This window comes from Protomyctophum bolini (assembly GCF_963924005.1).
Source record: "Protomyctophum bolini genome assembly, chromosome: 7".
Taxonomy (NCBI): Eukaryota; Metazoa; Chordata; class Actinopteri; order Myctophiformes; family Myctophidae; genus Protomyctophum; species Protomyctophum bolini.
Genome location: NC_137868.1, coordinates 48,824,434 through 48,838,090, shown reverse-complemented (window position 1 = coordinate 48,838,090; position 13,657 = coordinate 48,824,434). Strand labels below are relative to the sequence as shown.

Sequence of the window (13,657 nt, the reverse complement as noted above, 5' to 3'; positions counted from 1 at the left end):
GATACGATTCCGATAGAAGAATTGTTATTTTGATCAACGTTCGAAAAGGGGTGAGTTGTCCAGTTGCCACTATAACTATTCTTAGCTACTTTCCAGTGCTGGATTAATAGAATAATGGAGGCTATAGTGGGAAGGATTAGATGAAGCAGATTAAATATTATGCTCCTCCACACTGACGTGGAAGATATTAAGTCCTGTTTAGGGTGTGTTTTAACAGGGAGTTTGTCTGGAAGGCTCTATGGAAACACTCACTCTTGAACGAAGTTGAACGTGAGAAAGGGACGTTCACAGCCCACACACGCCAGAAACGCGTTCACAATGACGTCTGTCAAGAACAAATACAGTACATTCCGTTCACGTTCACCCAAAATATGAACGCGTTCGTGAACGATTGTTCGTTGAACGGCGTTCAGGGACAACACTGACTGGCAGTGTGTGTATGGGAAGAGTCCAGTCTTATAGGGAGCAGGTTTGATTAGAGAATTGTTCACAGGTTTGTGGGCAATGGACTGGTCAGGGAGTGGGGACAGGTGAGTAACTCGGACTGAGAGAAGGAATGTGGGAGTGGCTGACAAGGAGATCATGTGGTCTGTAGAGAGGCAGACCATGACGACCCTACATGCGACATGTCACCTTTATGGAGTTTTAACATATTACACCAGAGTTATTTGTTAAATGTCATGGTTTATTGCATCCAGGACAAACAGCTTTTAATCATGAACGGACAAAAAGAAAAAAAGAAAAGTTTACAAAATGAACGAAAAGACAGCTGAGAGTGACAGACATTACATTCCATATAAATTCAACAGTATAATCGAATCCGACATTCAATTATCGATATAGAAATGATCCGATTGCGGTCATTGGTCACTCGGAGATAATTATACAGCTTGGAACACCGCACATGAACACACACTCACTCCCACGCACACAAACACACACACACACACACACACAAAACTCGAGCACACAGCGTACACGTGTGTATATTCAAGTCCATGACAGAAATGGCCTTTTTGCAGAGCGTCGCATTGTGACACTCCTTTCCCTGCCACAACCTTTCCGATGTCGCAGCGTGTGAGTTTGTGCGTATATAAGGCTACGTGTGTGTGTGTGTGTGTGTGTATGTGTGTGTGTGTGTGTGTGGTTGTGCGTGTGCGTGCGTGCGCGAGTGGGCGAAGCGCGCCGCGCACACACATACACATTCACTTCTTCTTCTCCTGCTTGTCGTTGTACTCGAGGAAGAAGTCGTTGCACGCCACGGTGAGCGCTCCGACGAGGATGATGAACTCGGTGAAGTCCACCTCGCCGTCGTTGTTGGTGTCCAGGTCGCCCATCACCTTCTCCACCGCCTCTTTGTCCTGGGCTTGCTGAACCACGGGGGGACACACAGTGTGATTATTAGTGACTGCAATGGAAATTAACGGTCTCACTATTAGTAAGTAAACAACATCAGGTAGAAGCATGCAGACTCAACCATCAGGATTCAAACTCCCATTCTTTATTGTATATGTCATCACACCAGAGAGAGACTATAGTGTCTCCCTCCAGAGCTTCCCTCCGAACTCCCCACACACACATCCCCCAAAACATATTTTATACTTTCAGGAGTGTATACAGAGTTTCAAGGAGTAACAAGAGATGGTCATTCCTTAAATGGACTCTATTCTATATAGTTCACTCACACAGTTTTGAAATAGGTTCACATGAGTCAGCGGTCTCTAATGAGCTTGTCAGTGAAGAACAGGTGGTAATTAGAGTGTTAAGTATCATCTAGTAGGCTATACATTAAATGAATCAATACCATAGTGTTTATATGGATTCTACAAAATGTCTTCTCAATCCCGACCGTTTTCTTGAAAAACCTCATGTTTCTGTGTCAGTGGTTCTCAAACATGTTCATGTCAAGGAAACCCCCAAGATTATATGTAATTGGCCGCCGACACCCATCTGAGAATATGTTGTTCCAGGGACCCCCATATTTGAGTTAAAAATGTTCGCTCTGAAAGAATATATATTCAAAGATTTGCGCCGCATTTTCACTTTTTTTTCGAAAATAGCAGACCTGCCGCGCTACGAGCTTGTAGATCTGCTATTTTTCAATAGCTAAAGTATGACATAATGCTTAAAACACCAACAAAATGTGTGCCAAGCCGATCCTTATAATAGTCATTGTAGTATAGTAATAGTATCAAGTGTTTTATTTAGTACAGGAAAAAACAAACGGTGAAAGCAGCGCAAACAAACTCCTATATGTCCAGCTTTGAGGGTCTGTGTGTATAAAACACAAACATTGAACACAACGTGAATTTCTATAGACACTTTTGTGGGTTTGCGTAAACACAAACGTGTGTAAACACACAAACATTGAAGACAAGGGCGCAAATTGTGACCGGCCAGAATGAGCATGACCATTTGTGATGATATAAGAGCGCCCCTCACTTCACACGGGTGTGATCGACTCGACACCGGGATTATAGTAACTGCATCGAAAAATCAATTTAATTTCAAGAATCAAAGTATATCGAAATGAAAACAGCAACATTGTCTATTGTGTATCGTGTCGTTTTGCAATGCAAATAATCGGTATGGAATCGTTTTGCTATAAGCAAAATAATTGATTGTATCAATACTACATTTTTGTTCGTGGTAATTAGCAAATTTATAGGAGAAAATAGAAAGAGGGGTTTAATTACTTAGTTTAAAATAATGCATTTTAAATAGTCACCGTATCGATTTCAAATCATGGAATCGTATCGGATGGCCATATAATGAACCAATATCGTCCATGTATCGTATCGTCAACCATGTATCGTATCGCTGTTGAAATGTAACGTTACACCCCTACCGGGCACTGCACTCCCTGTGGTGGTGTGTGTGTGGAACGCGTGTGTTGAATTTGAGCCAAAGTATTTTCGGTGGGTCCTCCAGCCAAAAAAAACGTTGAGAACCCCTAGTATTATAGCGGCAGCCGCAGTAGAGAGAGAGACACTTACTCCCAGGTAGTTTCCCAGCTCGGACACCAGCATGTCCTTGAGCTCGGCGTTGCTCAGCGTGTACTTGTCGCCCTCTTTGCCCGAGTACTTGTGAAACGTCTGGATCATGAGCTGCATGGCGTTCTCCAGGGCCGAGGCGTCCTCGCCGGAGTTAAGACCAGACATTCTATAGAGAGGAGGAGAGGAGGAGGTGGGGAAGGGAAGGGAACGAAGACAAAAGAAAAGACGGCGATGGGTTAGATTGGAGGGCGTTCCTACAGTTATATGCCATTCATTCTGTCTGAAATCCTTTTTACCCTCTTCTGATTTTGCGAATATTGGAAAATGTAGTACTGAAATCAACCAGCAGGTGGAGCAGTTGAGTAGGGGGGGAATGTCAACAAAACAGATCTGTTTATTGTACACAATGCAATATTGAGGCAATGATGTGGTGTGTCCTGTAAGTCCATGTGGGCTGGGCGCCTTTGGTGCATGACACAAAAATAAAGAAATCTATCTATCTATCTATCTATACCATTATCACAAGGATGTTATTTTCGGGGGAAAGGAAAATTGCTGAAAAAAATCTGGACAAACGAAGAAAAAAAGAAAAAAAAGTGAATCTTTATATTTCAATATAAACAATTAAAATAATTGGAAAGCTTACAAAAATTAAATTAAACAAAAACACTCGTATTTTGTATATGAAAACATGTCTGAAGCCCACAATGTTGTTTGTATGAGTAGCCCTATAGGTGTACCCAAACACCTTAGAGCACAACATCGGTCATCCAACCACTCGTTTGGGTTCTATACTCTGACAAGTGTATAAGACACTGAACTACATTGTTGTGGCGCGAGGAGGCTGCATGGTTTGCGTCATGATGCCAGCTAATGTAAGTGGCAACCCTTCTTTCCGGCAGATCTGATTACAGATTAGGGGGGGGGATGGGAAGCGTGTCTTCTCTCTTAACGTTGTTTGTGACCTTGGCTGGTTTCTTCCACATGACGTGAGCCTATATAGCCCTCGCGAGCGTCCCCACAGTTTAAGCTCTGAGGGACAGGAGGAGAGGAGAGAGACATGTGAGCCAAGTAGCCGATAAGAATGAAACGAGAACCCCCCCCTCGCCCCCGGAACAGCTGTTCCAACCAGAGCGCCAACAGATAAGCTGAGCAACCTGAGCTCTGAGCGCCGCGAAAACAAGTTGTAGAGCTCCCTATGCGCTTCCTCTGACCCATATCAGACCCCGGCTATACGCCGCTGATTTAACCCGCCTGTCAGTCAACCTGTCTGTCAATCGCATGTCACCCCAAGCCTTTGGCTTGATTACAGTGTTCGTCGACTAATGCTATGACGGAAAATGTACGTCGACTGCCTTTTTCCACTGACGAGAACGACATAAAAACTAAATAAAAACGAAGCCGCGATGACTAAAACTATGACTAAATATACTGTCGATTTTGTCGACAAATACAAACTAGACTAAAATGTTAGGAAGGGACTAGAGATCCAATATAAGTCATTTTACACTGGTCATATAACTAGCACTTTCGATATCAAATGACACTGATCATCCTCTGTATCGCTATTTATAACCTCATGCCATCCGGACAAATATACAGAACCTTGCCATGGGAAAAAAGGTCAGTTTCAGTAGGAGTATGCCCCCTCAGCCATCAGCGGCATTAAACAAACTGCCCCGCCGATTGGATGGTTCTGTATAAATGTCCTTCGGTGACAATAATGATTTTTATTCATAGACCCTTTTCACAGCGGCCTGCAAACACAGCTTGTGGGTGTGTTTTGTTCAGCTCTATGTGCCCACCGACCTCACACGGGCTGGCACACGGTTAGAGAAACAACTGCTGCACTGCTGAAACTAACCTTCTGTGCAAAGGGGCGCGGATGAAGCAGAATAGAGTCACCAACACAAGTATTGCATAATATAGCTGCCGTTGACAAGCTCAGAGTAAGAATAAGAGCAATGCACTTTACAAGCAGAACTGTAAGTGTACTGTTAAACGTACTGTATAAGTTAAAACAGGAGGCCAGGATGTTCTGTCTCACTCCAATGCAATCAGAGAAAAAACATATATGAGTACCACAGACGAAAAACAGTCGTCAAACTGATCTGATGGACGAATACCCCAAACGTTATGCACTAAAATGTTAAATCTTTTTTTTAAAGTAAGAAAAAACATAGTCCTGTTTGGAGAGCGCTTTTGCATCGGAGTGAGTCTAAATGATTATAGGATCCTGTTCTCTGCCTTGTACTGAGAGAAAAATTATACTCATAAAGTTTGTCATCTACAATTTACAGGCCTTTTTTTTAGGGTCAAATGGAATGACATCAAGCATTTCATCAAGCCCTACACTATCACAATCTACTGGGTTAAAGAAACAACATTTGAACAGTGAAGCGAGATTCATAAATACAGCAAGAATGTAAGCTCACAACGGATGGTCAACCTCAGTCGCAATGTGACTTGTCTGTTGTGAGCTGGACAATCTGCTGTTTCCAATGTGACTGTGTGTTGTGAGCTGGACAATCTGCTGTTTCCAATGTGACTGTGTGTTGTGAGCTGGACAATCTGCTGTTTCCAATGTGACTGTGTGTTGTGAGCTGGACAATCTGCTGTTTCCAATGTGACTGTGTGTTGTGAGCTGGACAATCTGCTGTTTCCAATGTGACTGTGTGTTGTGAGCTGGACAATCTGCTGTTTCCAATGTGACTGTGTGTTGTGAGCTGGACAATCTGCTGTTTCCAATGTGACTGTGTGTTGTGAGCTGGACAATCTGCTGTTTCCAATGTGACTGTGTGTTGTGAGCTGGACAATCTGCTGTTTCTGGTGCGCGACAGTCAGCACCCAACCCAGTGGAACAAGGTATACTATACAGACACACACACACACACACACACACACACACACACACACACACACACACACACACACACGCACACATATATATATGCATCCCTTTGTTTCATTTAGTTTGTTCCTGACAACAACCTCTCACAGGAAACAAGAGTTAAAAAAAAACGTTGGGTAAAGCTCTTCTTTACCCAACATAAGGCGACGAATAAAATGATAACAAAATGCGTCAAGTTTTTTTCCACATCAAACTATATAGTTTATATAGTTTGATGCCTTGACACTCGCATCTGTAGAGAAAATGCAATCTTGCTCCGAAGACTCCGAAGACCAAAAATTAATCATGAGTGGATGTCGTGTGAAATCCACTCACGCTCACGACACAAACCAAAAGTAAGAGAAACAATTTGGGGGGTGAATAAATTGCACACAAAACAACAAAAACAGTGCCTCCCAGTGTTGCGTCAAAGCACCTTATATAGGGCTCAACAAAATCTCTGTGCTCTAAACCATGATTTTCCGTTTCTTACCTGAGTTGGTGGAGGAGGAGTGAGTGGTGCTGACCTTGCGGGGTTTCTGACGACAGAGATGGAGACGGGAGGATCAGAGAGGACCAGAGACTGCTGTGGTGTGTGGAGATGTGAAGGGGGGGACTCCATCTTAAATACACCTCCCGATGTCTCCTCCCTCCCTCCCCTATACCTGCACCCCTCCCCCTCTCCTCACCTTTCCTCGGCCTCCAACCCACCTGTCGCTCACTCACCCCCTCCACCCCCTCCCCTCCCCTCCCCCCACCAAATGCTCCTCTTTCTCATTTTGCGACTTCTCTGTTTACAACAACAACAACGCCGCCACCACCACGCGTGCGCGCGCGGGGGTGTGCGTGTGTGTGCTATAGGCCTACTTTGTGTGTGTGGGACAATTGGTCTCTCAAAAGTAATAGTAATACCAGAGTACACACACACAGCACGGATGCATGGCTGGACGGACACACACGAATGCGCCCACACACGCACGTGCACACGCACACACGCGCACATGCACACACGCGCACACACAGACACACACACACACGCGCGCGCGCACAGACAGACAGAGACACACACAACTATACTTTTGAGCACATACACATTTTATGAATGCCGTTTTTGTCTTTAACCTATCTAAACCAAACTGGAACCGCCACCTCAATCTTTCCCTTTTTGTAACGTAAGGCCAACTCCCATAAAACAACAACCATTTCTACTGTGAGGTGCGTGTGTCAACTGCTTAGCCCTCATAAGCAAGGCAAGGCAATTTTTCTGTAAAAGTGCTTTACAGAATAAAAATAAATAGTGAGTGAGTGCATCAGGGCACTTTAAAAATGAATTAAGATTATAATAGATACAATTCAATTCTGCAAGATATAGGAGCAATTAGAACAAATTACTCCCACCTTTGATTAAAAATTAAAAAAAGAAAAAAGGCAGGATTCCCCAATTTGTTTTCCCCAAGGGCCAAATTATGTCTACAGGACGAGTGACCACGGCGTTCATGCGCGCGCTTGCAAATGTTGTTTTTCTTAGATGTATTCATTAATCTCAGAATAGATGTAGAAGACCTATTTGACCGTTGAAGAAATATAATTTCCTTCCTTGATGCATTAACGAGCATCAGCAAGCATCAGCTGAACACACACACATACACACACACACACACACACACACACACACACACACACACACACACACACTGCAATAAAGTGACCGGAGTCTCACTTTCACTCTCCAAAAGCCCTCTCCAAAAGCCCTTGATGGAATATGACTAAGGATTATATGTTTATACATAAGCTATAGGGGTTGGTGAGGGCCGGGCAGGTGTTCCTTGCAGGGCCGCAAATGGCCCGCGGGCCGCCTATTGGGGAACCCTGACATGAGGTATAATAAGTAACTGACACTGGTGTGATCCATGAGGCAACAATGTTGAAGTCACTATACTGTCCCTACAGTAATACAAGGGCTATGTAGGGTTACATGCGCACGCATGCACGCACGCACATACTAGTGGTGTAAAAGACAAAATCAATTCAGCAATGCGGATGCAACGGGTTCCTATTATGACACCAAATCACATGAATGGGTTCAGATCTGAGCCAATTACTGTACGTCTGAGTTTTGAAGCCTGTCCTGGACGTGTGAGAGTGTGTGTGTGTGTGTGTGTGTGTGTGTGTGTGTGTGTGTGTGTGTGTGTGTCTGGAAGATTGGGAGTGAGGCTGCAGTTCTGATTGTAATGGGAAGTGCATTCCAAAGTTGTGGAGCCAGAAGGAAGAGTTTGGGACGTGTGGAGCGTTGTCCCGGCGTTTTTAGTGAAGGTACTTCCAGCTTCCCTGCGTTGGCTGATCTGAGTGCGCGGTAGGGTTTGTAGGGTTCGATCATACTTGCAAGATATGGGGGAGCCATATCTTGCAACATCAGTGACTTCCTCCTGGGGGATCCCGAGACGTTCCATGGCCAGTGAGTCGATGTGTTTCCTCCAACTGTGCCTTGGTCTGCCCCGGGGTCTCCTCCCAGTGGGACGTGCATCGAGGACCTCCCTATAGGGAGACGCCCGAGAGGCATCCTAACCAGATGCTCGAACCACCTAAGCTAGCTCCTTTCCAGGCGAAGGAGCAGCGGTTCTCCCCCGAGTCTCTCTCGTGTGACTGAACTTCTCACCCTATCTCAGCCACCCGTCTAAGAAAACTCATTTCGGCCGCTTATATTCGCGACCTTATTCTTTCGGTCATGACCCACACTTCATAACCTTAGGTGAGAGTAGGAATGAATATATATATATATATATATATATATATATATATATATATATATATAGAGAGAGAGAGAGAGAGAGAGAGAACGGAAATACATCGCATGGATGCAACTGGGACGTATCCTCAGTGATGTATCCCAAGGTCATCGGGGTTTCGGGTCTCGCAAACATTATACCCCTCACTTGGGTGACCCAGCCGGGGTGATCCAGTCCCGACTTATGTCCCAGTATAGCTATACCCTCCTCGATCAGACCCACTAGGGAAAGACAGTTCCAATCCATTGGAACCACTCCGGAACTACTATGCCGGGACTGAGAGGTATACACTACTGGCATGTGGGCTCTGTGGGTTGCCTCCAGTCCGGGCCTCTCCTACGGCTCACCAGGCCCACTCCTGCTTTTACCAGGAGTACAGCAAGGACCTGTGCGTTGCACCAGACACTTCATTCAGGAGTGGTGGATTCCGCAGGCTCCACCATATATATATATAGAGAGAGAGAGAGAGAACGGAAATATATATATATATATATATATATATATATATATATATATATATATGTATATGTATATATATATACTACGACGTGATGCATCGTATAATCTAATCTACGGTAATCGTAATCGTCGTGAGGGCAGTGGCAATGCACACTTTTCACGCAAACACGCACGCACGCACGCACACACACACACACACACACACACACACACACACACACACACACACACACACACACACACACACACACAGACAGACAGAGGTAAGCCTATGTAACTATGGACAAATTGCCCGCAGGCGTCACCGCGTCTTTCATGTTGCATCTCCCTTTTGTGACCCGATGTCAGCCTGAGTGCTAATTGTGGCACCTGCTGTTATAATTAGTGTGTGTGTCAGTGTACTGCGGCCGGGGGCCCCGCGTGTCTAACGTTGCACCTAGAGTGTGTGTGTGTGTGTGTGTGTGTGTGTGTGTGTGTGTGTGTGTGTGTGTGTGTGTGTGTGTGTGTGTGTGTGTGCGTGCGTGCGTGTGCCATATGTGTGTCCTGCTGCATGGACAATCTGACATGTATACAGGCGTATCTGCTTTCAATGGGGAGATGCTGGTGGACGGACACACACACAAATACACGCACGCACGCACACACACACACACACACACACACACACACACACACACACACACACACACACACACACACACACACACACACACACACACACAGGATGGATGGATAGATGCTGCAGACTGTGACAGACAGCTGACTATATTTAGAAAGGCCAGCAAATGGCTTCAAGAAGCAGGTGTCATTTATGTCAGCTGGGCGCGGCACGTAGCCAGAGGGGCGTGCCAATCACGTAATGGAAAGGACGGCCCGCTTCACAATTACTCCTCATTATAACCTCACGCGCGGCGAAAACAGCTCGTGGATTGGCTGTTCTTTTAGTGAGCAGAGGGCGCGCCCGTTATGTCATGCAAAGAGTTTAGATGCGGCCTGGGCCGTGGCTCAGCGGTCCAGGCACCTCGGCTGGTGATCCAGTCTGGCAGTGTGGCCGCGGGTTCGACTCCCGATCCCGACGGCCTTTACTGCATGTCTTCCACCCATCTCTCTCCCCATTTCCCGTCAGCCTATACTGTCTGTCCCTCCAGAAACAATATAAAATTAAGGTGAAAGCCACCCAAGCCCGTTGGCAATCCGATTCCAAAATTATGCAATGGCATATTTTGTTTTAAATGGTCCCCTTTTGTAAAATTGTTTTCTTCGACATTCTCTCACTGCGCAAAAAGCACGGAATACGGATGTGTATTTTACAGGAAACTCCCGTTAAACTTTCCAACAAACTCCCGAATTGTATACCATCACAGTATATTACCGTATATTACTGTATATGCCTGCTAAGATTGAGGTTTACGGGCATCAGAAATATTCACATCGCATCAAAGGAGAAAACCAATTACCTATACCAGCGTGCACTAAGACATGCGAATCCCTTGACTCCTTCAAAACTGCTCTCAAAGGACACCTATAGGACGGCTGCAATTCGAAACTGCCCCCCGTAAAATCTGAATCCCCCACCCACCCCTTTTCCCCCTCACTGTATATGTATCTTTTCCCTTTTTACGTCCTCTATGATGATTTCCTGTTTTGACTATATAGTATATTTATACTCTAAATGTTTTGATTAATTGAAAATGGTGGGCCCTATTGTAAACAACAAGTGTAATGCTTTATGGTGTCGTCCACTCACAGTTAACAGTTTTTGTATTGAGTTGCACTTGAAATGTAATAAATCAATAAATCAATCAATCAATCAATTACCCACCACCACCCCCCCCCCCCCATCCACAGCCCATCCCCAATACTAACTGCACCAAGTTTTTTTTTCCACACGTAGGCCTACATACAAAATGGGCTTCCCCAAAATACTTTACCTTTAAAGCTTTTCCACACATTGTACAAATATAGGCTTCTCCATGTGGCAAACCTTTGCTATAATTTTATATATATGTTTTACACATAAAACATTTTTACATTTACACATACATAGTAGCCTGAGATGAGAGACACATAAAAAGTCCCATTGTATAATAATTGTATAATCAAACCTTTTGTCAAGCCTTGATCATCTGGTATTAATTACTTTTTAAAATAAACTGCATACTATGAATTGAACACTGTGCGTAACTTTTGTCAAACCATCACTACACCCGGGTATATTTCACCCAATGTTTTATATTCCTTTAACCCTCTAAGACCCGCATTCATTTCTACTTGCAAAAAATAGATGTCAACCTTACTACTACTTTGTACTACTTGGACTAAATAAAATAATAAAGTTTGATTGTATAATAATTACATAATAATATAATAAATTAATAATTTGCATTTGGGGGATATCTTTCACAATAATGAATAAAACATGTTCTAGACATTCTAATGATCACAAAAAAACATATATTACAATTATTGTACCTACTTTTATTAGGGTAAAGGTCAAAAGTCTTAGGTTAAAAAAAATCAAAATCGCGTCCAGACATTTTTAATTTGTGTGAATTTCAGCCTCTGTGGGGGGTATTTGTATGCAAATATCATGACCAATGGCATTGAAATGGCATTGCAATGAACATCACTGATGACGTTTAGGTGAAAAAAGAACAGATTTTTTTTAAATAATTTAGTAATTGTTGCTAAAAAGCAACATTGTGTCCATTGTCCATTCCATTGTGGGTGTGTGCATGGGATTGTTCTCTATCACTAAACACAGGTGAAATTGACCCAAACACCTGCCTTTAGAAAAAGGCAGGGCAGGGAAATGTATAGCAAGCATATACTTATATAAGAATATATATGGACTAGTACTGTTTTCAGAAATAGGCGTATGGTGGAAGGAATTTACATTGACACCGTGACGAACCCAAGAGACTGAAAGTGATGTTTATGACATTATTGAAGAAATAAACAAAAGGCAAAAACAGTTACGGATATGAAACAAAGTTCAACCCCAAAAGTCAAGGTCAAAGTCAATTGTTCACTCTCCTGTTAGATGATGATAAAGTCATTTCAAGGTCAAAGGGGTAACGTGAGGCAGTGTGTTTATGAATGAATGGTGTAGTTTAGGTGTGTGTGTGTGGGGGGGGGGGGGGGGGGGGGGGGGGGGGGTGGATCAAGTATGATCGTACCCTACAAACTCTCCCGCGCACTCAGATCATATGTGATGTATGCCATGCTTTTGTTTTTGCTTAATGTCATTTCCTGGGCCTGGCGTCGTCATCAAAACAAAGAATTCAGCTGCTCTGTTTTCCCAGAGCACAGCAAACTCGGTGGCTAGGCTAGCTAGTTTCTTGGGACATTTGTGGTCGTATAGTGACTACATCTGTGATTAAAAAGATATTGTTTTTTCAGCGATTTTCTTAGTTTTAAGGGTAACTGTTGTATAATTGCAATATTACAGGGTGTAACGTGATGCTTGCGGAACTCGACTACGTCTCGTTCCTGATCGCATCACTGTCATGGCAATAATCACGTTAAACCAGACCCTCTCGTGTAATATTGCTTAATTCCAAACTGGTGTGAGTGAGTGAGTGAGTGAGTGAGTGAGAGAGTGAGTGAGGGAGTGAGTGAGTGATTGGTGTGATGAGCTGTGAACTGATGCAGATGGTACCAATACAATACAAATACAGACTTAAAGGGCTCAATTTTCGTCACCGCTAAACCCCTTATCCCTAAACTTCTTTGCCTTTTTTTTTCTATTTTGATTTTTTTTTTAATAGTTCAACTAGCCAATCTATATTGACACGTTGTGAGCTTGTAGACTGGACATTTTAACTACCGGTATTCAAAAATGTTTTGCAAAATAGTAAAAAAAAAGGCAAAGAAGTTTAGGGATAAGGGGTTTAGCGGTGATGAAAATGGAGCCCTAAATACAATTATAAACCTGGGTTACAGAAACAAACCTAACTTTATATGATGTCACTGAGCATCATGAAGGTACTGAAAGACCCGCCCACTTGAGACATCAGCAACATTATGAAAATTACAAAAATATAATTATCGTCCGGGTGAAAATCACCCGTGTTTAGTGTTCTATAGGGCTAATGCGAAACATATTTAAAACCCCATACTGTATTTCTGACAGAGCATACATTTTCTCTCAGCTTTCCCGCTGGCCAGAATCTGTCCATGGTGTGAAGAGATTCCTTTTATTCTCCTCCGCACGCACGCACGCACACCTGGAGTATGGGTAATAATGCAGCTTAATGGAGGATATACAGCCAGATATGATACGATTGTAATGCTTTTATTGAGGTGAAACCCCAGTAACCATAATGTACTTTGTATCGATGCAGGAATATAGCCCTGCAAGCTAAAGTGGAGTATAAAGAACCGATACGCATACACATTCCTTGATATCACATCTACAGCCTTACAATCACGATGTGTTGTGAGCTTGTAGATTGGCTTTTGTTTGCACTTTAATGACTATAGTTGCACTTTATCAAGGGAATGTGTGCAATATCTCTGTTTTG

At 43.5% G+C, this 13,657-nt stretch overlaps 2 protein-coding genes across 2 annotated transcripts in view; both read right to left on the bottom strand.

Annotated features, from left to right (window-relative positions):
* The window catches only part of LOC308318779 (uncharacterized protein), a gene marked incomplete at its 5' end in the record, with an annotated part of 473,522 nt that overhangs the window by 134,530 nt on the left and 325,335 nt on the right, over positions 1–13,657 (bottom strand). The window lies entirely within an intron of this gene.
* LOC308318430 (protein S100-A1-like) lies at positions 1,140–3,161 on the bottom strand (the record flags this gene model as incomplete). Its single annotated transcript, XM_080767985.1, has 2 exons — positions 1,140–1,370; positions 2,997–3,161. 2 exons carry the CDS (start codon positions 3,159–3,161, stop codon positions 1,206–1,208), a joined length of 330 nt encoding a protein of 109 aa, XP_080624111.1. The 3' UTR covers positions 1,140–1,205.